The sequence below is a fragment of the Hemiscyllium ocellatum genome, chromosome 13 (assembly GCF_020745735.1).
Source record: "Hemiscyllium ocellatum isolate sHemOce1 chromosome 13, sHemOce1.pat.X.cur, whole genome shotgun sequence".
NCBI classification, from domain to species: Eukaryota; Metazoa; Chordata; class Chondrichthyes; order Orectolobiformes; family Hemiscylliidae; genus Hemiscyllium; species Hemiscyllium ocellatum.
The window spans coordinates 38,225,005-38,251,175 of record NC_083413.1 but is presented as its reverse complement, the minus strand read 5'-3'; the positions used below and the strand labels follow the sequence as shown (position 1 = coordinate 38,251,175).

The following is a 26,171-nucleotide window of genomic DNA, read 5'->3' as shown; positions in this document are numbered from 1 at the left end:
TTTCTTACTGGAGATGGTGGAAATGGAGGCTTTGGATGTGGATACTGATAGGGTGGAAGGTCAGGCCCAGGGGGACTGTATCCGTGATGTGGAAAGGAAGGGGTAAGAACAAGTGTTGGAAATAGGTCAGACATGGCTAAAGGCCTTGTCAAACACGGTGATGAGAAATCCTTGGTTGAGGAAAGGTGGACTTTTCTGATGCCTGCCCCCACAGAGGTGCATCATCAGAACAAATGTGACAGAGACGGAGAGTCTGAGCAAATGGAATTTGAGTCTTTACAGGAGACAGGTTGTATAAGATGTGTAGTCAAGGTAACTGGAGAAAGAGTTGTGGGATAGAATTGTAGGATTGTAATAAGGTATATCCCACATATCCCACAAAGAGACAGACATAACTGTGCCCATGCAAGTACCATGGTCATTTCTTTGAATTGAAAAAAGTGAGAGGAGTTAAAAGAGAAGATATTCAAAGTGAGGACGAGCTTGCCCAGTCAGAGGAGGACAGTGATGGATGGGAGTGATTCAGGCCTTCTTTCCTAAAAGAAATGGAGAGCTATGAAACTCATCTGATGGGGGAATGGCATGTCCATAGTGAAGAGGTGGCTGGTACCCATGAACTGGAAATTCTGAAACTAATGTAATGTGTCAGAAAAATCATGGATTTAAGTGTGAAGTAACAAGAATAGAAAAAAAAAGTCAAGGTAAGAACAGATAAGTTTGTGGACAGAAACAATGGGTCATCCAGCAGTCCCTGTTTGTGGATTTTGGGAAGAATGTAGAAGATTTTCCATTTCATTTCCTTCCCAAAGTTGCACTTTAAAAACGGTATCCCTGCTAACATAGCATTAAAAAAATCTTTAATGTTGCCTTTGAGATTTATTTTGTCTCCAGAATATAAGGAAGAATACAGCCATTATATGCACTATGAATGCAATCATCTTTTTCACAACCCTAGGAGGTTGGCTATTATGTCCAGATTTTTGTTAGCTTCAGTTGAATACTTTTGTCTTTATTAATTAATATTAGTTAATTAAATTCCTCATTCGACCATTGATTCTCCAATATTTCGAGCATGCTTTGTGTTTTCTACTATGAAGAAAGACAAAAATATATTTGTTTCGTGCCTCTGCCATTTCCTTGTTTCCTCTTATCTTTATGCAAGATAAGAGAAATTATATGTGTAAGACCTTTCCATCCCTGGCATGTTTCTGATATGGTCCTGTTATTGTTGTTTTCACAAGGACCAGCACCTGCTTGCAGTCTTGAAGGTATCTTTAACATTGCATGGACTGTCGCACTGTCAGCTTCACTCCCATTCACCACCAGCACTGCAACAAACCCCCTCCACTATCACAATCCTGGATATCCTCTACTTTGTCCTACTCTCACCAGCTTTTCTTTTTCAATTCAGCTCTTGTTTGTGAGACAACTGTTGCCTACATTTTTTCCAGGGTCAGCCCTCGTTCCAGACCTGTACAAATTGTACGGCCTAATTCTGTAACTCTAACTCTTTTATGTCACTTTTGAGGGAAGGTATAAGAGGTGATTTGATACAGGTGTTTACCATAACAGGTCTTTCCAATGAGTATGTTACGAACTTTTGATTTAAAAATCATATATGCTGCGGGTCATAAGAATGTAATCGCAGATTTAACTGATAAAGTTTAGATGAGATTTGTACTTATTTAATGTTATGTACATATAGGTATATAGAAAGAAGTTATGGTGAACTTAGATTAAAGTTATCTTTTTTGTTATGCCAATGTGTCAAAGAATAGAAAAAATGAAGCCCCCTTTTCTTTCTGTTGGTTCATTTTTTTCTTAAGGGGAGAAGGAATTATGAAGATGTAAGAGGTATTGTACCTTTAAGAGAGTTGAAGGACTTAGCAAGCCCACAGAGTGCTGGGAAATTTACAATGTAACATTTGGTCCAGCAGCTAGCAGTACCTGGGTTGCTATGAGACAAAAACAAATTCAAATTCAGCCAATTAAAATTATGCCCCAAGATACACACACTAAACATCTCCATTGCCCTGTGGCCAAACATTCCAATGCTTCAAGGACATGCAAGTGTTGGGCCTTTTCCACTACCAGATTCTAACCACCCAATGCCTGGAGGAAGAATGCCTCATCTTCCACCTTGGAACCCTCCAACCATACAGGATCAATGTTAATTTCACCAATTCGTCATCTCCCCTCCCCCCACCTTATCCCAGATCCAACCCTCCACCATCCCCTTGAACTGTCCTACCTGTCTGTCTTCTTTCCAACCATCCGCTCCACCCTCCCCTCGGACCTATCACCTTCAGTCCCTCATCATCATCTACTATCCCATTCTCAGCTACCTTCACCCCTCGCTCCAACCCCTCCCATTTATCTCTCAGGCCCCTGGGCCTCCCCCACATTCCTGATGAAGGGTTTATGCTCGAAACAACAACTCTCCTGCTCCTGGGATGTTGCTTGACCGGCTGTGCTTTTCCGACACCAGACTGTTTGATTTTGATCTCCACCATCTGCAGTCCTCACCTTGTCCTGAGTAAGTTTCTGTCCAATTAACCGGAAAAGTCCTCGTCTTATTCTGCTAATGCAGGCTCTTGACGCTCACAAAAACAAGAAGCTTGGTGAACAACTAAATATAAATTAGACAAGTTCTAGACCAAAGGCTCCTGAAGCAAAGGTCTAGAACCCAGCATAAAGCAATCTATCTGCTGTTAGGCTAAAAATTTCACAACACCAGGTTATAGTCCAACAGGTTTAATTAGAACCACTAGCTTTCAGAGCGCTGCTCCTTCATCAGTTGGTTGTGAACCTGATGAAGGAGCAGCACCCGAAAGCTAGTGCTTCCAATTAAACATGTTGGACTTTAACCTGGTGTTGTGTGATGTTTAACTTTGTACACCCCAGTCCAATGCTGGTATCTCCAAATCAGATCTGCTGTTATTTTGCCTTCAGTTTTCATTGAAGCCCTTGATAACTAGGTTCTCATCAGATTGTTAGCTCTACAACTCTCTCCACAATTGGAACAAAACTTATCACCTCATTTAATTTCAAACAGCCTTTCCCTTTTTTAAGGTCACACACAGTGCTCTCTTTATTTTTTGATATCGTAGGCGTACCTGCTGCTAATATGACCAACCCATAAACATAAAATCAATTAAAAATCTCGGCTGGTTGTTACCTTCTCGCATGCACAAATATGTTTGAAAGGGAGGTAACAATTCAAATGATTTGGGAGTGAATCGTGCAGTGATGGAGCCTTTCATTGTAAATCTGCCTTAAATTTATTTTCATTTGTTTTAGTGATTATCAACTTCAGAATTCGTACTGTACCTCTGTGCCTGGCAAGTTACGATTTACAATGAGTCTCTACTCTTTTGAAATTTGAAGGAGACAGTGAATATCGCTCCTTCTACCAGTCAAAAATAAGCTAAATTCACAATTCCTTCAAAGATGTAAAACGCTGGAGTGATCATTGATAGTGAGGGTTGACTTGGTCAGGGTGTATGTTGATACTATACTGTTGGAGTTTGAAGTTAAAAATCACACAACACCAGGTTATAGTCCAACAGGTTTAATTGGAAGCACACTAGCTTTCGGAGCGCCGCTCCTTCATCAGGTGATAGTGGAGGACACAATTCTAAGGCACAGAATTTATAGCAAAGATTTACAGTGTGATGTAACTGAAATTATACGTTGAAAAATACCTCAATTGTCTGTTGAGTCTTTCATCTGTTCGGATACCATGATAGTTTAATTTCTTTCATGTGTAAATCATAAAGCTTTTTTAAAAAAGTTGCATCCTCAGGTTAGCTGTAACAATGGGTGTTAGCTAGACAATATGTTGAAGGTGTTAGCCCCCTGTGTTCTCTGTCTATGCCATGATGTTTAGATTGATTCTAATCTAAAAAGTGAGATAACAGAGTTTTACATGAATTCATGCAGTTTTTTGAGCTGAGTTTCACATAAATTCATGCAGTTTTTCAGCTAAGTACAATGCAACTCTGCAAGTACAAATTCACCCCACAAAATATATGTGTGCATGTGGGTCTTTGCCTGCGTGTGTCTATCTGAGTTGGGGGTTGTGAGTGTGAGAGAGAGTGTATATGTGTGTAGTGAGTATAGAGTGTCTTCAGTCTGTGAGGGGTTGCATGTCTGGGGGTTGTGAGTGTCTGTGAGAAAGTGTATATGTGTGCGCATGAGTGTGGAGTGGTCTAAGTCTCTGAGGGGATGCCTGTGAGAGTGTGGGAGAGTGTGTCTGTATAGTGCAATGGTGGTCACCTGTAATGTGACATGAACCCAAGGTCCCGGTTGAGCCCCTCCCTTTGGGTACAGAACTTAGCCATCATCCTCTGCTCGGCCACTCTTCGCCAGCCCAGATGTTTAAAGCTCAGTGTCCTGTCTTTAAAGGCTCATAATTAGAGCAACAACGACTGTTATGGCGCCGTTAATGTAATGTTAGAGTTTGAAGTTGGGCTGGGGTTCCGTTACCCACTAACTACTTCGTTCAAAATTAAAATCACGGCGACATATTCGAGGTGCTCACTTTGAATTGGTTTACCTCATGTCTAATTCTGTAGCGCCATTAGATTACAGTGAGGCCACTGGGAGGGGCGATCGCTGACTTTGCAGATGTTACGGGCATCTCGCCACCAGGAGGGAGGGCGGGGCCTGCGGTTTGCGACACTTTACGACAAGCGTCGGCCGTACATTTGTAGTTGTTTGTCGTCGGTGAGGTTGCCAAGGAGTTAGTTCTGGTCGCGGGCTGCAGCCCATCGCTGTTGACGGATATCTGTAAAGTGGTGGATCGGAGCGGTGTGCTCGAGGTATCCAGTGTATTTTACCTATAAAGGAAGTAAATCAGCAAAATGTATAATTATCTGTTAAAGTTGTGCCTAAATGAGGGTCCAGGTTACTCCTGGAGATTGCCAGCTCCATGTAATTAAAGGGTAATGCTTCAGGCTCCAGTCACCAGTTTTATAATCAGGCATCGCGGCTCCTCCTGATTTTAGTGGATTTGTCCTTCATGAGAAACATAATAAAGATTACTCCATCCCACAAACACACGCCCAGGCGTTTAAAGCTCAGTGTTCTGTCTTTAAAGGGACATCATTACAGCAACAACGACTGATATGGCGCCTTTAATGCAAACATCCCAAGGATCCCAACATCCAGGTCGACACGAATAATGCGACCTAGTTACATAGGGAGATATTAGGACAGATGACTCAACGTCTGGTCAAATAGATGCATTTTACGTAAGGAGGAAAGCAAGATAGAGAAGTGGAGAGGTGTAGGAAAGAAATTGCAGAGCTTGGTGTCTAAGTAGCTGAAGGTGTGACCAATGAGAGCAAATTTGAGGAGCTCAAGAATCTGGAGGTTTGTGGGGTTGGAGGAGATTAAAGTGACATAGAAGGACAAAGTCATGTAGTGATTTGAAAAATAAGAATTTTAAAATGGTGTTTGCAGTGAGCCAGTTTAGAACAAAGTGAACTTTATATACTAAATAAAAATAATAGTTGCTTCATCTGCTGTGTACACCAGTCCTCAAATCTCCACACATCACAAAATCTAAAGTGATATCCTCAAGGATATCTGGGTGAGGACAGGATTGTTGGAGACAGATGGGTGGCCACCCTCCACAAGTTGCACCCACTTAGACCAAGGGACAGATCTACATGGATCTGTATACCCTTCCTTCATACCAAGTAAGTCCATAATTAGCTAACACTTGGTAAATAATCCTGAATGTGTGAATAGCTTCACTAATATCTCATTTAAGGTAAAAACTCATGCTTGTAATAAGGTTTATTTACACTTGCTAGATATGACATATATGCTGAAATGGGTTTGTTGCAAACAAAAGTTCAAGCTTTGCAACGTTTTTGAGTTATGCGTGAGCTGGGTAACCTTGTTGCCTTCTCCATGACAATGTATCATCAAATCAGAATTAACTTGCTAACCACATTAACGTGCTTTTCTCCTGTAGCACAAATTGTTGTTGTAATTTGAAATTTGATATTCTTGTACTTGATCCATGTAAGACAAAAAGCTTTGTCAATATGTTGCTCTGTTCAGCAACATTCACATTCTGTCCCAAGTGACTCCTGTTTTTGCTGCTTCAGAGAAACTGAAATTCCTGAACTCCTTTACTATTCCATTAGTGTACATTCCCTCTTAAAACACTTTTGGAGACAATCAGTTGCAGCCAGAATGTGCCAATCTTTTAAGAGATCCAGGTTGCCCCCATGAAGTATAGCCTGGCTGTAATTTGTGCTAGAGTTACACACTTGAAAAACCTGCTGAGTGTCTAGCTGGTCAGCAGCACGTTTAATATCATGGTGTTGAGCAGCCAGTACAATCATGGTGTTGAGCAGGCAGCATGAATTCCAGGTAATCAGTCAGGTGTGGAGTGATGATAATCCTTGTAACAGGCAGAATCAAAATTTTCTTCTTATGTTTTGTGATTGGAATCCATCAACATTTCGAGTGAGCCACTGTAACAAATGGAATTTTCAGTGGACAGGTTTTTAAAAAGCTTCTACAACAAAATGAAGAGCACCATTCTGTACAGTAGGTTCCAAAATTGACAGACTTAAAGCCTGCATTCCCCATTGTCTCCAAGCTGTCTAGCATGGGCCTTAAACACTAGGTTATTTCTGTATATAGTTCAGTCAAATTTATCTAAATGCATATTTCAGAAAATAATTAAAAATGGAAGCAAATCATTTGCAGCAATTTGAATGAAGTGACAAATAATATGACAAAGTGGACGTTTAGTACTAAACAAAATTCTGTTGTCAAATAATTTTAATTAAGCAATTCTGAATTATCAAGTGCTGAATGTTATACCTGACATTAAAACAAAAATATGTCTTTACTTGCTAATAAGTATCTGGAAAGTTGCTGCTTTGCATCTACTGTTGTGAAACAACTGAGTTTATTCTGTGAAATAGGGAAGAGAAACAAAAGACACTATGGTGTCTTACTGACCATTTTTAAAAAATGGTTTAGTAATGAATTATGTTTAAGTAATTGTAGGAAGCTACAGTACTGCTGCTAATTATTACTGATGCCTTCCCCACCAATTATATCTCCAGACAGAAATAGCAACAGTAAATGAGCACTTCCTTGGTAGTTTTAAATTACAAAATTGCAGTAGTTACAATTAAAGGGAAAAGCAAATTGCCAAGATAGCACATATACTTTTTCATATTGCCATATAGTTTTAAATTTATATGTAACAATCATCCCTCCACGATGTAGAATATCCTGTCTTTTAAAACGGTATCCATCTCAGTACACATGTTGCATTGGAGAATTTAGGTTTTACTTTTAAAATATTGTCCAACAGCAAAGTCACCGACATCACTATTTTCCAGATTTTTAATTATGTACTTTTCTGGAATTCAACTTTGTATTGTCTTATTAAACTCCTTTTCCTGTCTCCTGTGCCATCATGAGCAAGGCGCTCATGGACGTTTTCACCATTAAAGTTGAGAAAAACAGATTAGCTGCTGGTGTCACTTATCTTCCTGTCAATGTATTGTATCATTCATTAGTTTCTTAACGACTTCATCTCATACCTAATCGAAGCTTTCCATGAGGCATTCCTCCTGCTCTCTAACCTTAATTATTCTGACTGGTTTGCCTGTTTGCTGGTATTGTCAATAGTCTCAAACAAAAACAGAAATTGACAATGAAACTCAGCAGAGCTGAAAAATGTGTTGCTGGAAAAGCACAGCAGTCAGGCAGCATCCAAGGAGCAGGAGAATCGACATTTCGGGCATAAGCCCTTCTTCAGGAATGAGGAAGGTGTGCCAAGCAGGCTAAGATAAAAGGTAGGGAGGAGGGACTTGGGGGAGGGGTGTTGGGAATGCAATAGGTGGAAGGAGGTTATGGTGACGGTGATAAGCCGGAGAGAGGGTGGGGGTGGAGAGGTCAGGAAGAAGATTGCAGGTCAACAAGGCGGTGCTGTCCGAGGGTTGGGACTGAGATAAGGTGGAGGGAGGGGAAATGAGGAAGCTGGAGAAATCTGCATTAATCCCTTGTGGCTGGAGGGTTCCTAGTTAGAAGATGAGGCTCTCTTCCTCCAGGTGTTGTGTTACCATGGTCTGGCGATGGAGGAGGCCAAGTCATCTCCTCTGCCCTGAATGAAACTCAGCAGATCCAGCAACCTTTATGGAGTGAAAGGAGAATTAACATTTCGAGTCTGGTGACTGTTCTTCAGACCTCATCTATTTGAGTTCTGTCCCTCTATCCTTGGAATCTGTCATCACTGGTTCTCTCCTCAAAAGGGAACCCTCCTGAAGAAGGGTCCATGCCCGAAACGTCAATTCCCCTGCTCCTTGGGTGCTGCCTGACCTGCTGCGCTTTTCCAGCAACACATTTTCAGCTCTGATCTCCAGCATCTGTAGTCCTCACTTACTCCTAAATGACTGTCGGCTACCACAGTACAAGGACCCCAGCTATTTCCAAATTATGTCAATGAGGGATTTAAAAGTATTGTCTCAGATATCACAAAGCTGGGTGGAAAGGTGAACTGTGAGGAGGATGCAGAGTTGTTGCAGTATGACTTGGACAGGGCGAGTGAGTGGGCAAATGCATGGCAGATGCAGGATAATGTGAATAACTGTGAGGTTATCCATTTTTATACAATAAGTAGGAAGGCAGATAGTTATTTTCATGGCTGTAAGTTGAGAGAGGGGCATGTCCAACACGAACTAGGTGTCCTTGTGCACACTTGTAAGTAAGCATACAGGTGCAGCAGATAGTAAAGAAGGCAAGCTTACGTTGGCTTTCAATGCAAGAGAGTACAGGAATAAGGATATCTTGCTGCAATGGTGAGGCCATACCTGTGTGCAATTTTGGTCTTATCTGAAGAACAAAGTTTTTGCAATAGCTGGAGTACAACACACTTGAACCAAATTCATTTTTGGGTTGGCAGGACTGAGGTATAAGGAGAGATTGAGTTGGTTGGGATTTACTGGAGTTTAGAAGACTGAGGGGCAATCTCATTAGAAACCTATAAAATTGTAATAGGCCTTGACAGGTTAGATGCTGGAAGGATGTTCTTGATGGTGGGATAATCCAGAACAAAGGGCCATAGTTTAAGAATAACGCTTTTTAGGATTGAGATGAGGACAAGTTTTTTTTCACCCAGAGAGTGCTGAGCCTGTGGAATTCTCTACAATGGGAAATGGCTGAGCCAAAACATGATGTGTTTTCAGGAAGGAGGCTCTTGTTTCGTTTGATTTGATGTGGATGGACCAGGCCATATTATTGGTGATATTTATTTCTTGGAACTTGAAGCTCTCAACCATCTACACCTCAGCAGCATTGAAACAGACAGGGGCATGACCTCCACTCTGCTTCCCGAGGTCGATGACCAGCTCCTTTGTATAGCTGACATCGTGAGAGAGCTTGTTGTCTTTACCCCAAGCCACTAGACTGTTTATCTCTTTCGGGGGGGGGTGGGGTGAATACTGTGTGGTAAGGGGCCATGTATGCAGCCTTGCAGGGCACCGATGTTGAGGATTATCATGTCGGATGTGTTTTCACCTATCCTTGCTGATGGCTATCTGCAGGTCAGGATCTTAAGAATCCCAGTGCAGAGGGGTGTGCTGGAGTGGGAGGAGTTCTTAGTCTTACAATGCCTAAATGGATATGGGGAGAGGGGGCATTTATGGTATTGAACCCAAAGATCAGTTATGTTTATATTGCAAGGTGGAACAGGCTTGCTGGGTCGGAATGGCCGACTCTTTCTCTTTTTCTCTTTTTCTATATTTCTATTGCATATTTGTTGGCAGTCTTGACACGTAAGTGCTGTCATTTAAAAAACAATTAACTTGTTTTAAAACTGCAGTATTTCTTGTGATGTTCTCAATAATTTGGTATTCACCATTTTAAAAATAAAATCAAACAAGCTGTCCCAAGTAACATGGACAGAAATAGTGCCTGGCCTGTTAGCAATTTGACAGATCAGAACTATGCTAATTTTCAAGCTATGGTGTAATTTCTTATATAATGTTAAACATAGAGTGTTTAATACATGGATTTTATAATCAACCTTTACCCAAAGTAATTTGGACTTCACCAATCTTGGGTTCTTTACCCTTTTTCAATGTCCCTTTTTGATTTTCTTTTATAGATTGTTTAACTACAAGACAACAGTACATTCCGTGAAACATGGGGGACAATTTAGCACATGAAGCTGAGCTAAATGGTTTGATAAAAGAGGTAGGTAAATAAAACTATATTGATATTCATATACTTTGTCAGAGAGTTAAATTAAATGTTGCTGTTGAGCCTAAATTTACTAGCAACATAATGGCCAATGGTACTTGGAATTATTTAAGCAGGAGTAGGGAAAAAAAAATCAGGGGAATAGAGTTGCAGATGCATAGTTGACAATGTACATTGAAGAGTTATTGTCCAAGTTGCCTTTTCCACAAATAGTTTTGTGAAAGTAAGATCTCTATATCTTGCTCGCAGTTGAATCATGTGCAATTTCTGTATTTTGTAGTAGGTACAGACTAAATATGTTAAATTAAATGGATTCTGGATCAGTGGTGCTGGAAGAGCACAGCAGTTCAGGCAGCATCCAAGGAGCAGTGAAATCGACGTTTCGGGCAAAAGCCCTTCATCAGGAATAAAGGCAGTGAGCTGGAAGCGTGGAGAGATAAGCTAGAGTGGGGTGGGGCGGGGAGAGAGTAGCATAGAGTACAATGGGTGAATGGGGGAGGAGAGGAAGGTGAAAGGTCAGGGAGGAGAGGGTGGAGTGGATAGGTTGAAAAGAAGATCGGCAGGTTGGACCAGTCCGGACAAGTCATGGTGACAGTGCTGAGCTGGAAGTTTGAAACTAGGATGAGGTGGGGGAAGGGGAAATGAGGAAGCTGTTGAAGTCCACATTGATGCCCTGGGGTTGAAGTGTTCCGAGGCGGAAGATGAGGCGTTCTTCCTCCAGGCATCTGGTGGTGAGGAAGCGGCGGTGAAGGAGGCCCAGGACCTCCATGTCCTCGGCAGAGTGGGAGGGGGAGTTGAAATGTTGGGCCACAGGGCGGTGTGGTTGGTTGGTGCGGGTATCTCGGAGATGTTCCCTAAAGCGCTCTGCTAGGAGGCGCCCAGTCTCCCCAATGTAGAGGAGACCGCATCGGGAGCAATGGATACAATAAATGATATTAGTGGCTGTGCAGGTAAAACTTTGATGGATGTGGAAGGCTCCTTTAGGGCCTTGGATAGAGGTGAGGGAGGAGGTATGGGCACAGGTTTTACAGTTCCTGCGGTGGCAGGGGAAAGTGCCAGGATGGGAGAGTGGGTCGTAGGGGGGCATGGACCTGACCAGGTAGTCATGGAGGGAACGGTCTTTGCGGAAGGCGGAAAGGGGTGGGGAGGGAAATATATCCCTGGTGGTGGGGTCTTTTTGGAGGTGGCGGAAATGTCGGCGGATGATTTGGTTTATGTGAAGGTTAGTAGGGTGGAAGGTGAGCACCAGGGGCGTTCTGTTCTTGTTACGGTTGGAGGGGTGTGGTCTGAGGGCGGAGGTGCGGGATGTGGACGAGATGCGTTGGAGGGCATCTTTAACCACGTGGGAAGGGAAATTGCGGCCTCTGAAGAAGGAGGCCATCTGGTGTGTTCTATGGTGGAACTGGTCCTCCTGGGAGCAGATACAGCAGAGGCGGAGGAATTGGGAATACGGGATGGCATTTTTGCAAGAGATAGGGTGGGAAGAGGTATAATCCAGGTAGCTGTGGGAGTCGGTGGGTTTGTAAAAAATGTCAGTGTCAAGTCGGTCATCATTAATGGAGATGGAGAGGTCCAGGAAGGGGAGGGAGGTGTCAGAGATGGTCCAGATAAATTTAAGGTCAGGGTGGAATGTGTTGGTGAAGTTGATGAATTGCTCAACCTCCTCGCGGGAGCACGAGGTGGCGCCAATGCAGTCATCAATGTAGCAGAGGAAGAGGTGGGGAGTGGTGACGGTGTAATTGCGGAAGATCAACTGTTCTATGTAGCCAACAAAGAGACGGGCATAGCTGGGACCCATACGTGTGCCCATGGCTACCCCTTTGGTCTGGAGGGAGTGGGAGGATTCAAAGGAGAAATTGTTCAGGGTGAGGACCAGTTCAGCCAAACGAATGAGTGTTGGTGGAAGGGTACTGTTGGGGACGTCTGGAGAGGAAAAAAACGGAGGGCTTGGAGGCCCTGGTCATGGCAGATGGAGGTGTAGAGGGATTGGATATCCATGGTGAAGATGAGGCGTTGTGGGCCGGGGAAACGGAAGTCTTGGAGGAGGTGAAGGGCGTGGGTGGTGTCTCGAATGAGACATCTCCGAGATACCCGCACCAATCAACCACACCGCCCCATGGCCCAACATTTCAACTCCCCCTCCCACTCTGCCAAGGACATGGAGGTCCTGGGCCTCCTTCACCGCCGCTCCCTCACCACCAGACGCCTGGAGGAAGAACGCCTCATCTTCCGCCTCGGAACACTTCAACCCCAGGTCATCAATGTGGACTTCAACAGCTTCCTCATTTCCCCTTCCCCCACCTCATCCTAGTTTCAAACTTCCAGCTCAGCACTGTCACCATGACTTGTCCGGACTGGTCCAACCTGCCGATCTTCTTTTCCACCTATCCACTCCACCCTCTCCTCCCCGACCTATCACCTTCCTCTCCTCCCCCACTCACCCATTGTACTCTATGCTACTCTCTCCCCACCCTACCCCTCTCTAGTTTATCTCTCCACGCTTCTAGCTCACTGCCTTTATTCCTGATGAAGGGCTTTTGCCCGAAACGTCGATTTCGCTGCTCATTGGATGCTGCCTGAACTGCTGTGCTCTTCCAGCACCACTGATCCAGAATCTGGTTTCCAGCATCTGCAGTCATTGTTTTTACCCTGTTAAATTAAATTACAACTCATCTATTTCAGTCTAGCTACCCATTTGAAAAAACATGAGTTTGTACTTGATGAAACAATGCTGACTTTGGTGAATTATATTATGTATTTCTAAATGCTCAATTATATACTTTATCATAGACTCTTAACATTTTCTCACTGACAGGTATCAAGGTAACTGGCTTGTAGTTACCTGTTTTTGCCTTCCTCCCTTTTTGAATAAGGGTGTTACGTTGTCAGTTTTCCAGTCATCTGGGATTTTTCCGTATCTTGGATGATTATTACCAGTGTATCCATCATTCACTTCCTTTAATATCCTAAGATGCATCCATCACGTGTGGGAGATACATTGATCTTGTGCCATTAATTCATTAATTTTGAATACTATGTATATTTAATTAAAGAGCCATTAATTTTGCCCAATTTGCTGTTTTTTAAAAGTGCTAGTGCACTCTTTCCCTTCCTGCCACACTATTTCAAAATAGTTGCCTTGGAATGATGCCATATCCTTTAGATTTGTGAGTTTGTATACACCCTCCCAAGCCCTTCATCCTCTAAGTAGTTTTAAGCCCTCTCTAACCTTGTCTTCTCTGGAGAATAAGAAAAGAAGAACAACCTTGAATCCTATGTTTGAAAGTGTCCCACTTTTGGTGAATGGTGCCCCAAAGATACATGGAGTAGCAAGTCTGTCCTGGGCCACAGATGGACATGCTGCAAATTCCTCAAGCCATCTGATAACTTAAGGGCACAAGCCCATGTCTTAGCCTTATACCAAAGGTTTTTGCATATATTAACATTTTAAGATTTTCATACAGATGGTCTTTATAAAGTGTTAGAATGTCTCTTAGTCCATTCTCCTCCTCCTTCTACCCTCTGCATTTAAATTTCCTGCTTACTCTTCTGATTCCTATCCATTTCTTAGTTGTGATAGATGGCTCACAAATTATTGTGTCCCTGCATGTGCTATCCTTGAATTGACTGATATTATTGCATTTAGACTCCATCAAATATGAAAGCATAATATTACTTAATAGCTGCCTATTCAAGATTCAAGCAATTTATTGAGCAATTATTAATGAGGAGATTTATAAATTAAAATTTTTTTATCCAATGCCACAATAAAAAAAACTAAATTTGAATTAAACTGGAACATTAATATTATCTGCAAATATCTTAAATGGTTATCACACATTAAACTTTTCTGCTTTTCAATAACAGTATTTGAAGTTTGCTGCTTTTGAGGAAACTGTGAACGTGTTTGTTAAGGAATGCAAAAACAAGGGAAAGGCAATCCTGAAACCACCAATAAGTGCTGGCCAAGGCGTTAAGACTTTGCAAATTCAGGTAAATTTTGTGAGTTCTTTGGATCACAACCTGAAACTCTTTAAATAATCTGTGCTACAATAATTATTACATCTGATAGTGATGCTGTGGTATTATTATGACTTGGTCTTTCTGGTGCAAAGAATTACTTGTGACAAGCTGCTTGTTCCATCAGTTACAATTTCAGTAAGATTACACCAAAATTCAGTTTTTTTCAAATGTACTATTTTGCTGAATAACTTCTTGAATTAATTTCCAGCTTCACAAATGAAACACCATACTTTCTCTATGATAGAAGGAGTCATTTCCCCTTAGATATCCTTCATCCAGATTTTTTCCTGATTCAACATCACAAATTTCTTCTCTTTTTTTTCTTTCCTCTTTTTGGAAGAAATCTTCACCAGCCCTGTGCTTTTCCTGTCCTGAATTTGGACTTATGAAAGTCAATTTTAGCAACTTTTGACAATTTGGGATTGTCACAAAAGCATAGAATGTAAACATGAGACGGTCTTAATCTTTTTAGAACCATGTTGCATTATGAACTGCTTTTGCCCAGTGACATTGTAAGAAGTTCACAGACCAAATGATAAACTTTAGACAGAGAGAGTCTGGATGCTGCAATGTAAGGACAACAATTAAAAAACACAAATCCTACTTAATAAATGAAGGCAATCAGTATCCAATTTCAGATACTTCTTCCTTCGCACTTACTGTAGCGGCTTTCCATACCCATTATTTTTATTCCTGTGTTGTCATGTTTTGATCTTGTTATCTGTCTCTTGATACTTACTTTACCTCATAAATTGCTATCGTTATTCCTGTTCATAAACTTAGACACAACCAAACGACATGTCCTTAACACACAAACAATCTATCTGTACATGTGGTACCGATAAATTCAAGCCATGCAGGCAGTACCTCTTCCGTTAAGCACGCATCTAAAATTAACTTTTTTTCAACTAGGAACTAGTATAAAATATAGAATAGATATAAACAAATCTATAACTTTCAAAATATGAGAAACCTAAAAAAATTAAAACAAAGTTCAATTTCCTGTATTATTGGGCTGATGGGGGAATTAAATATTCTAGTTGACCTCCCATGACCTTGGATACCAAATTCATGATGAGATGAAATGGATTCTGGTGTGTTGTGGAAATAATTGGAGGTAGATGAAAAGGAGAAGGAAGGTCAGATGAATCTGATCAGAGAAGGGAGGGCAAATTGACAAGGATGACAAGGGAAGACTAGAAAGAGAGTGAATTTGTTGAGAAAAGCAGATGGAAGAATGGAAAAAAATTACTGAAAGTAAAGGTAGAGAATGGGCCACAAATTGGATCAGAAGGAAGACTGCAAAGTGTTTCCTTCAGCCTAAGCAATACAAGGTTAAGATTCAAGTGTTCTTTTTATTTGGAGATTGAGGTGATGGTTTTAGGATTCTGCCTCGTGAGTGTGTACCTTGCTAAGATATTCTTTTCTTTTGCTGGGATTTAATTAAAGTAAGCAAAAATAGTGGTGTTTTTGATGAATTTCTAACCCTGCAAACAAAGGTTAATCTTCTGCCAAATGGCAAAAGTAAATGTGGAAATATATTGCTGTGAAATGTATTTGGTGTTAATGCACCAATAACTATCTGTTGAATTTGCACAACAAATGACTTTCAGAGATTTTACTGTAAACTTATAGTTTAACACAAACATTTTCTGCTGGACCCTATCCAGAAACCACCGTTACTGGTGAAAAACTCAGCTGTTTTTTTTTCACACTGCAAGTGTTTATAGCTACTTTTAATCAGCCTATTCAGACATGATGTGACAAAGTCTAGAACAGATAGGAGTTGAGTCTGTCCATTCTGGTTCAGAGCTAAGGACACTACCACATTGCCAGAAGACTCCTAAGAATGCAGTTTTACTTTTAAACTTTTCATCAATCTGTTCAGATATGTTATGACTCACTGGCCTTTTGATCGAGCAGAACCCGGCTGTTTAGGCATTTTCTAATCAACTGTCTGAGATGCTGTTATGCACCTCTGGAGCAGGTGGGACTTGAACCCATGCCTCCTAACTTAGAAGTAGGGAGGTTTCCTAAACTTTATTTTATTTACAAATTCACCACATTCACAAGAGTCAGTTTTGTAACTCTGTTAACGTGTGACAGTGTGATTCCCAAATGCAAGACCAGATGAAGTGCATAGTATCAAACCAGTTCAACTTCCCTTCAAGAATAATATCTGCTGCTCAATGATTATTAACCATAGTTGACACCACAATATCTCAATGGAACATAGCTCCAATAACTACATCAGTAAGTGTAAGGATAGAACCCACAGTTTGTCTGCATTACATACCAGCCATGTAGCCAACTAAAGAACCATCCACCATTCGAACATTTAAGAATATATTTCGTAATAAATCCATTCAGAGATGTTCTTGTTTCAAGCTTTGACTACATTTCTAACTCCAACACCAGGGAGGTTACTCCTGATGGCTTAGAATTTTCTCCAAATAGATATAATCAGGAATGACGTAGGTTCATGCTAGCTGATTTCAAGCTTAATATCAATTGGGAGTTATAATCGGCTGAACATCGAAAAGGTTGCCAAAAGCATGTTGCAAGGCACCTCATTGCCAGAACTTTTAAACAGAAAGCAAGATGTAGGTGAGTTGGTGGTGAGGGCCTTCCCCTTCAGATAGATGTCTCACTTCAACCATGCACTGCCCCAAGGGAGTTGTAGTGCGGAAAAGACAGTTATCTTCTCTGGAATCCACATTTGCAGGGATGCAGGGATTTTTCTGAAACTTTATGAAAACACTTCATCTACATACTGTTCCCAGGGGAACCGCTAAGCCAAACATCCTCTGCTGGAGTAAGGAAGTTAACTTAATGAAAGACATACTTTAGTTTGTCCTAAACTTATTGGTCTCCCAGTGTAAGGAACCAATGATGACCAAATCGCACAAACCTCCACTTCCAAAGTCCAGCACTATGTGCTGAGGAATGCACTGAAGCTAGCTACAGTGCATTCAAAAAGGATTAATGGGAGTAACCTCCAATTATAGATCTCCCACAAGTGCACACTGAGCACTGAAATCAATATAAAACCCCTGTAATCAGAAAACGTTTAAATAAATTGTAGATCTAGAGCCAATCTACAATGTCTATGGATTGAGGCACTTTCAAATCTCAATGCTTTACTGAATCAAATTGACCTGTAATGTGGTTTATATATTTCAACACTTGTAATGCTTATCACACAATAGATGTAAATAGGTATGATATAGTTGCGATTACAGAGACATGGCTGCACGATGACCAGAGATGGGAACTGAACATTCCTGGCTATTCAGTATTTAGGAAGGAGGGACAAAAAGGAAAAAGATGGAGTTGCATTACTAGATAAAAAGGATATAAACACAATATTGAGAAGCGATATTAACTCAGATAATGTAGAATGTGTGCAGGTAGAATTGAGAAATATCATGGGACTAAAATTCCTAGTAGGGATAATATGTAGACCATCAAACTGTAGTGGTGATGTTGGGAATGGAATTAACAGGAAATCAGAGATGCATGCAGTAAAGGAATGTGTAAAATTACTGGCAGACTTTAATCTGCATGTTGCTTAGGTCATTCAAATTAATCACAATATGGTGAGAAGGAATTCCTCGAGTATGTACAGGATGCTTTTCTGAACCAATACGTCGAGGAGCCAACGAGATAACAGGACATCTTAGACTAGGTATTATACATTGAGAAAGGATTAATTGGTAATGTAGTTGTGAGAGACCTCTTCGGGATAAATAGTCATAATATGATAGTATTCTTCATCAAGATGAAGACTGAGATAGTTGATTCTGAGACTAAGGTCCTGAATCTAAGGGAAACTGTGGTATGAGGTGTGAGTTGGCTATGATGGGAAATGTTACTGAAAGGAATGACAGCAGGTAGTCAATACCAAACATTCAAAGAGTGAATGGTTGAACTACAAAAATTGTTTATTCCTGTGTGGTGCAAGAATGCAAAATAAAATGGGCAACAGTGGCTTACGACAGAAGTTAGAGATAGTATTAAATGCAAAAAAAAGGCATACAAATTGGCAAGAGAAACAGTAGAGGATTGGGAACAGTTTAGAAATCAGCAAAGGCAGATCAATGAATTGATTAAGAAGGGGAAACTAGAGTATGAGGTTACATTTGTGGTGAACATAAGAACTGACAGTAAAGAGAAAAAGATTTGTTGATAACTAATGTAGGTTCCTTACAGTAAGAAACAGGGAATGGGGAACAATGAAATTGATGGTAAACTAAGTTCACACTTTACTTCAGTCTTCACAAAGGAGGACACAAATATTGTACCAGAAACGATGGGGAACACATGTTTAATGAGAGAGAGGAGCCAAAGCAAGTTTGTATTAGTAGAGGAATAGTGTTGGATGAACTGATGTGATTGAAGATTGATAAATCCCCAGGGCCTGATAGTCGTCATCCCAAAGTACTTAAGGAAGTAGATTAGCAATTGATTGTCATCTCCAAGATTCTTTGTACTCTGGAACATTTCCTACAAATTAGAAGGTTGCTAATGTAACTCCACTGCTTAAAAAGGGAGGTAGAGGGAAAACAAGGGATTCTAAGCCAATGAGTCTGATGCTGGTAGTGGTCAAGTTGCTAGAGTCCATTATCAAGAATTTTATAGCACAGTGCAGTGAAAACAGTGGTAAAATCAGACATTGTCAGCATGGATTTATAAAGTTATAGAGTCATGCAGCATGGAAACAGATCCTTTGGTCCAACTTGTCCATGCTGACCAAATTTCCCAAACTAAACAAGTACCACCTTTCCTATTCATGTACCTGTCCAAATATCTTTTAAATGTTATAACTATATCTGCATCTTCCACTCCTCTGACAGTTCACTCTATTTACAAAACACCTTTTGTGAAAAACGTTGCTTTCAGGTCCATTTAAAATCTTTCTCTCTCACTTTGAAAATATGCCTTCTGGTTTTGAACTCCCCTATCCGAGGGAAAAGACCATTGTGTTCATCTTATCTGTGCCCTTCATGATTTTATAAACCTCTAGAAGGTCATCTCTCAACCTCTTATGCACCAGTGAAAAACATCCCAACGTATCCAGCCTTTCTTTATAACTCAAACTCTCCAGGATTGGTAACATCCTGGTAAATTGTTTCTGAACCCCCTCCAATTTAATAATTTCCTTCCTATAGCAGGGCAACCAGAACTTCAGAGCTGGTTAAAGCGCAGTAGGTCAGGCAGCATCTCGATGAAGGGCTTTTGCCCGAAACGTCGAATTTCCAGTTCCTTGGATGCTGCCTGACCTGCTGCGCTTTAACCAGCAACACATTTTCAGCTCTGATCTCCAGCATCTGCAGACCTCACTTTTTACTACAACCAGAACTTCACACTCTGCTCCAAAAGCGGCTTCACCAGCGTCCTGTACAGCCTCAACTTGACGTCACAACTCCAATACTCAGTGGTCTGAGCAATGAAAGCAAGCGTGCTCAATTCCTTCTGAACCATCCTGTTTATCTGTAGCACAACTTTCGAGAGCTGTGTACCTGAATCCCTCAGTCTATTTGTTTGACAATACTGCCAAAACAAAAATGGTGTAGGCAGGGTAGGAAGTGTTCAGGCTCTTTGCCAGAACACTGCTGCTCCCACTCCCACTCACCTGGCTGGCCACACTCTTCTTTGTTTTTTATTGTTCCTTCATTTCTCTTTTGTTCACTTTTTTCTTCTTTTCTGCGGTTATAGTGGAGAAAGGCAGTTGTGAGGGCCCGCTGTGGTGGTGGCAGCAGTCCAGAAATCATTGCTTTTGCAGTCTCAGGACCAGCTTCAGCGTGGCATCCCGTAGCACTCCATCATTCCAGATTGCCTTGGAGAGAACAAAAGATTAACTTTATCCTAACTTTGTCTCAATTATTTCTTACAATTTCTCTAATTAAAATGGGGCTGTACAGTAGTGACTACACATCTCACTGCATTTTCATAAATACTGGTGACAATAAATTGTTATTGTTTTCTATTCTACCCAGGGCCTTACCATTGATTGTATATATCCTGCCATTGTTTGGTGTTTACAAAAAGGGAAACTAGGCTTGACAAATCTGCTGGAATTCTTCAAGATATAATGAGTAGCTGATCAGGTGGATCCAGTGGATATGGTTTATCTGTGCTTTTAAAAGGCTTTTGATAAACTCCCACAAGAGATTAATGAATAAAATTAATATGAATGGATAGGGGGGGTAGAGTATTTAGAGGGATAGAAAATTGGTTAGCAAACAGGAAACAGAGTAGGAATAAATGGTTCTTTTTCCGAAAGGCAGGCAAGGACTAGTCACGTACCACAGCATTCGGTACGAGGATTCCAGCCATTCACAATGCATGTTAATGATTTAGTTGAGGGAACTAAATGTAATGTCTCAAAATTTGCAAATGAACTAACTGTATGGAAGACTAAGCTCTGAGGAGAATGTAGAGATGTTGCAGTGTGATATGGACAGGCTGAGTGAGTGGACAAATGCATGGCAGATGCAGTATAATGTAGTTAAATGTGACGCTATCCGTTTTGATGACCAAAATAGGAAGGCAGATTATTATTGGCTGTAAATTAAGAGCAGGGAATGTTAAATGAGGTGTGGACATTCTCTTGTATCATTCATAGAAAGTAAGCAGGCAGTAAAGAAGGCAAACTGTATGTTGGCATTCATAACAAGAGGATGTGAATACAGGAACAAGAATGTGTTGCTGCAATTATACTGAGCATTGTGTGAAGCCTTAGCTGGAACATTATGTGCAGTTTTGACCTCCTTACCTGAGGAATGATGTTCTTGCTATAGAGAGAGTGCAGAAGGGCTTATGCCCGAAACGTCAAATTTCCTGTTCCTTGGATGCTGCCTGACCTGCTGCGCTTTTTCAGTGCTGATTCCTGGGATGGCAGGATTCACATATGAGAAGAGGTTGAATCAGTTTAGATTGTATTTGTTGGACTTTAGAAGAGGGAAATCTCATGGAAACCTGTGAAATTCTGATGGAAGGATGCTCCCAATGGTAGTGGAGTCCAGGATAAGGGGTAAACTGTGATGAGAAGAAATGTCTTCACCTAGTGAGTGGTGAGCCTGTGGAATTCACTATTGCAGAACGTGTTTAAAGCTGTAGCATTGTATTTTCAAGAAGGAGGTAGATATAGCTCTTGTGGCTAAAGGGATCACAGGATATAGGGAAAGGACAGGATTCACATATTGAGGTCGATGATCATGGCTAATCATATTGAATAGTGGAGCAGCTTGAGAGGCTTAATGGTAAAGATATCTTCTGTGTGTCCATGTTACTCTGAAATGTATGATTGTATAAATGCAATATATTATTGGACACAAATAACCTTTGCAGGCAGTTTTCACAGTACCAGCAAGGTGAGGAATAGGAAGCGAGAGGAGTTCAACACGTGGCTACAGGAATGATGCAGGACGGAGATTTTTGGATTCCTGGATAATTTGGGCTCTTTCTGGGGTAGGTCAGACTTCTACAAATAGGATAGTCTTCACCTAAACCAGAGAGGTACCAATGTCCTGGGGGACGTTGCTAATGCTCTTCAGGTGGGTTTAAACTAATTCAGCAGGGGGATGGGAGCCTAAAGTGTAGTTCGAATGTACAGGAGGTTAACAGTAGTGGGGTCAGAAATAAGGTTTCAAGGTCACAAGAATGCACTAGCAAGCAATAAGTTGGTTTGAAGTGTGTCTACTTCAATGCCAGGACCATCCGAAATAAGGTGGATGAACTTGGAGCATGGGTTGGTACCTGAGATTACGATGTTGTAGCCATTTCGGAGAGATGGGTAGAGCAGGGACAGGAATGGTTGCTGCAAGTTCCGGGGCCTCAGTAAGAACTGAGAAGGTAGTGCATTACTTGTCAAGGACAGTATTGCGGTTGCAGAAAAAACGTTTGAGGACTCATCCACTGAGGTAGTATGGGCTGAGGTTAGAAACAGGAAAGGAGAGGTCACCCTATAGGGAGTTTTCTGTAGGCCTTCGAATATTTTGAGAGATGTAGAGGAAAGGATAGCAAAGATGATTATCGATAGGAGTGAGATTTAAAGGGTAGTTGTTATGGGGTCTTTAACTTTCTAAATATTGACTGGGAATACTATAGTTCAAGTGTGTTAGATGGGTCACTTTTTGTCCAATGTGTGTAGGTAGGTTTCCTGACACAGTATGTAGACAGGCTAACAAGGGATGAGGCCACATTAGATTTGGTACTGGGTAATGAACCCGGGCAGGTCTTAGATTTGGAGGTCCATGAACACTTTGGTAATAGTGACCACAATTCGGTTATGTTTACTTTAGCAATCAAAAGGGATAGGTATATACCACTGAGCAAGAGCTATGACTGGGGGAAAGGCAATTATAATGTGATAAGGCAAGACTTAGGATGCATGGGATGGGGAAGGAAACTGCAGGGATGGGCACAATTAAAATGTGGAGTTTATTCAGGGAACAGCTGCAGTGGGTCCTCGGTGGGTCCTTAGTCAGTATGTCCCTGTCAGGGAGGGAGGAAGTTGTTGATCGCAGAAGCCGTGGTTTACTAAGGAAGATGAGTCTCTTTTTCAAGAGGAAGAAGAAGCCTTATGTTAGGATGAGATGTGAAGCCTCAGTTAGAGCATTGAGAGTTACAAGTTAGCCAGGAATGACCTAAACAGAACAAAGAAGAACCTGGAGAGGACACGTGAAGTCATTGGCAGATAGAATCAAGGAACACCCTAAAGCTTTCTGGAGGTATATCAGGAATACAAGAATAACTAAAGTAAGATTAGGGTCAAGATTAGAGTGGTGCTGGAAAAGCACAGCTGGTCAGGCAGCATCCGAAGAGCAGGAAAAATCGACGTTTCAGACAAACGCCCTTCATCAGAAAGGAGGCTGGGAGCTTCGGGGATGGAGTGATAAATGGGAGGGGGTGGGGTTGGGGAGAAGGTAGCTGAGAATATAATAGGTGGATGGAGGTGGGGTGAAGGTGATAGGTCGGAGAGGAAGGTGGAGCGCATACGTGGGAAGGAAGATTGACAGGTGGGACAGGTCGTGAGGACGGTGCTGAGCTGGAAGGTTAAGGGATAGGAAATGAAAAAATTGATGAAGTCAACATTGATACCATGGGGTTGAAGAATCCTGAGGTGGAAGATGAGGCATGGGGGGGGGGGGCGTGGACTTGATCAGATAGTTGCAGAAGGATGGTCTTTGCAGAAAGTGGATAGGGGTGTGGAGGGAAATATATCCCTGGTAGTGGGGTCTGTTTGAAGATGGCGGAAATGTCGGTGGATGATGTAATTTATGTGGAGGTTGGTGGCGTGAAAGGTGAGGACTGGGGGTTTCTGTCCTTGTTGCGATTCGAGGGATGGGGTTTGAGGGCGGAGATGCGGGACGTGGATGAGATGCATTGGAGGGCATCTTCAACCACATAAAGAACAAAGAGCTAAGAAAATTTTACAGCCCAGGAACAGGCCTTTCAGCCCTCCAAGCCTGAGCCGATCCAAATGTACTATCTAAACCTGTCGGTCAATGCCTAAGCATCTGTATCCCTCTGCTCCCCACCTACTCATGCATCTGTCCAGATGCACCTTAAATGAATCAATTGTGTCTGCCTTTGCCACCTTGGCTGGCAACACGTTCCAAACGACCACCACCCTCCGTGTGAAGTACTTGCCGTGTGTATCCCCCTTAAACTTTCCATCTCTCACTTTGAAAGTGTGACCTCTCATTATTGAATCCTTCACCCTGGGAAAATGCTAGTCTCTATCCACCCTGTCTATACCCTTCATGATTTTGTAAACCTCAATCAAGTCCCCCCTCAATCTCCTTTTTTCTATTGAAAATAAACCTAACCTACCCAACCTCTCTTCATAGCTAGCATCTTCCACACCAGGCAACATCCTTGTAAACCTTCTCTGCACTCTCTCCAAAGCGTCCACATCCTTTTGGTAATGTGGCGCCTAGAACTGTAGACAGTATTCTAAATGCGGCTGAACCAATGTCTTGTACAATTTTAAAATGACTTGCCAGCTCTTATACTCAATACTCCGTCCGATGAAGGCAAGCATGCTATATGCCTTCTTGACCACTTGATCTACCTGTGCAGCAACCTTCAGGATACAATGGACCTGCATTCCCAGATTTCTCTGCCCATCAACTTTTCCCAATCTCCTCCATTCATTGTATAATTCGCTCTAGAATTAGACTTGCCTAAATGCATGACCTCACATTTGTCTGGATTGAAAGCCATCTGCCACTTTTCCGCCCAACTCTCCAGTCTATCTATATCCTCCTGTATTCTCCAACAGTCTCCTTATGCTTTCTGCCACTCCACCAATTTTTGTGTCATCTGCAAACATGCTGATCACATGGGAGGGGAAGTTGCGATCTTTAAAGAAGGAAGCCATCTGGTGTGTTATGTGGTGGAACTGGTCCTCCTGGGAGCTAATGCGGCAGAGGTGGAGGAATTGGGAATACAGGATGGCATTTTTGCAGAAGGTAGGATGGGAGGAGGTGTAATCCAGGTAGCTGTGGGAGTCGGTTGCTTTGTAAAAAAAAATGTCAGTGTTGAGTCAGTCATTATTGATGGAGATGGAGAGGTCCAGGAAGGGGAGGGAGGTGTCAGAGATGGTCCAGGTGAATTTAAGGTCCACCTTTGCACTCTCAGCTACCTTCTCCCTAGCCCCACCCCCCTCCCATTTATCTCTCCACCCCCGAGGCTCCCAGCCTCATTCCTGATGAAGGGCTTTTGCCCGAAACGTCGATTTTTCCTACTCCTCGGATGCTGCCTGACCTGCTGTGCTTTTCCAGAACCACTCCAGCATCTGCAGTACCCATGTCTGCCGAGATGAGGGCCAACCAGGATAGTTGTGGGAAGTTATGCGTGGAGTCAAAGGAGATAGGGGAAGCGCTAAATGAAATTTTTCATCAGTTTTCACCCTAGAAAAAGACAATGTTGTCAAGGGGAATACTGAGATACAGGCTGCTAGATTAGATGGGATTGAGGTCCACAAGGAGGAGGTGTTAGTGATTCTGGAAAGTGTGAAAATGGATAGTCCCCTGGGCCAGATGGGATTTGCCCTAGTATTCTTTGTGAAGCCAGGGAGGAGATTGCTGAGCCTTTGGCTTTGATCTTTATGATGTCATTGTCTACAGGAATAGTGCCAGAAAACTGAAGTATAGCAAATGTTGTTCCCTTGTTCAAGAAGGTGAGTAGAGACAACCCTGCTAATTATAGACCTGTTAGCCTTACTTCAGTTAAGGGCAAAGTGTTAGAAAAGGATATAAGAGATAAGATTTATAGGAATAAGTTGATTAGGGATAGTCAACATGGTTTCCTGAAGGGGAGGTCGTGCCTTAACATTATTAAGTTATTTGAAAAAGTAACCAAACAGGTGAATGAGGGTAAAGCAGTTGATGTGGTGTATATGGATTCAATAAGGCATTATATTGGCAGGCTATTGCGCAACATATGGAGGCATGGGTTTGAGGGTCATTTAGTGGTTTGGATCAGAAATTGGCTACCTGAAAAAAGGGTGGTGGTTGATAGGAAATGTTCATCCTGGAGTTCAGTTACTAGTGGTGTATCGCAAGGCTCTGTTTTGGGTCCACTGCTGTTTGTCATTTTTATAAATGACCTGGATAAGGACATAGAAGGATGGGTTAGTAAATTTGCAGATGACACTAAGGTTGGTAGAGTTGTGGATAGTGCAGAAGGATGTTGTAGGTTACAGAGGGACATAGATATGCTGCAGAGCTGAGAGATGGCAAATGGAGTTTAATGTGGAAAAGTGTGAAATGCTTCACTTTGGAAGGAGTAACAGGGATGCAGAGTACAGGGCTAATGGTAAGATTCTTGATAGTTAGATGAGCAGAGAGAGCTCGGTATCCATGTGCATAGATCCCTGAATGTTGCCAATCAGG

At 41.9% G+C, this 26,171-nt stretch overlaps 1 protein-coding gene across 4 annotated transcripts in view; it reads left to right on the top strand.

Annotated features, from left to right (window-relative positions):
- Positions 1-4,738: 4,738 nt before the first annotated feature.
- LOC132821513 (lisH domain-containing protein ARMC9) overlaps positions 4,739-26,171 on the top strand; it is a 150,366-nt gene continuing 128,933 nt past the window's right edge. For all 4 annotated transcript variants that reach the window (XM_060834118.1, XM_060834117.1, XM_060834120.1 and 1 more), the window contains exons 1-3: positions 4,739-4,823; positions 10,148-10,236; positions 14,110-14,235. In XM_060834118.1, the coding sequence (XP_060690101.1) occupies positions 10,186-10,236; positions 14,110-14,235 (177 nt within the window). In that variant the 5' untranslated portion in view covers positions 4,739-4,823; positions 10,148-10,185. The remainder of the gene's footprint in view (positions 4,824-10,147; positions 10,237-14,109; positions 14,236-26,171) is intronic.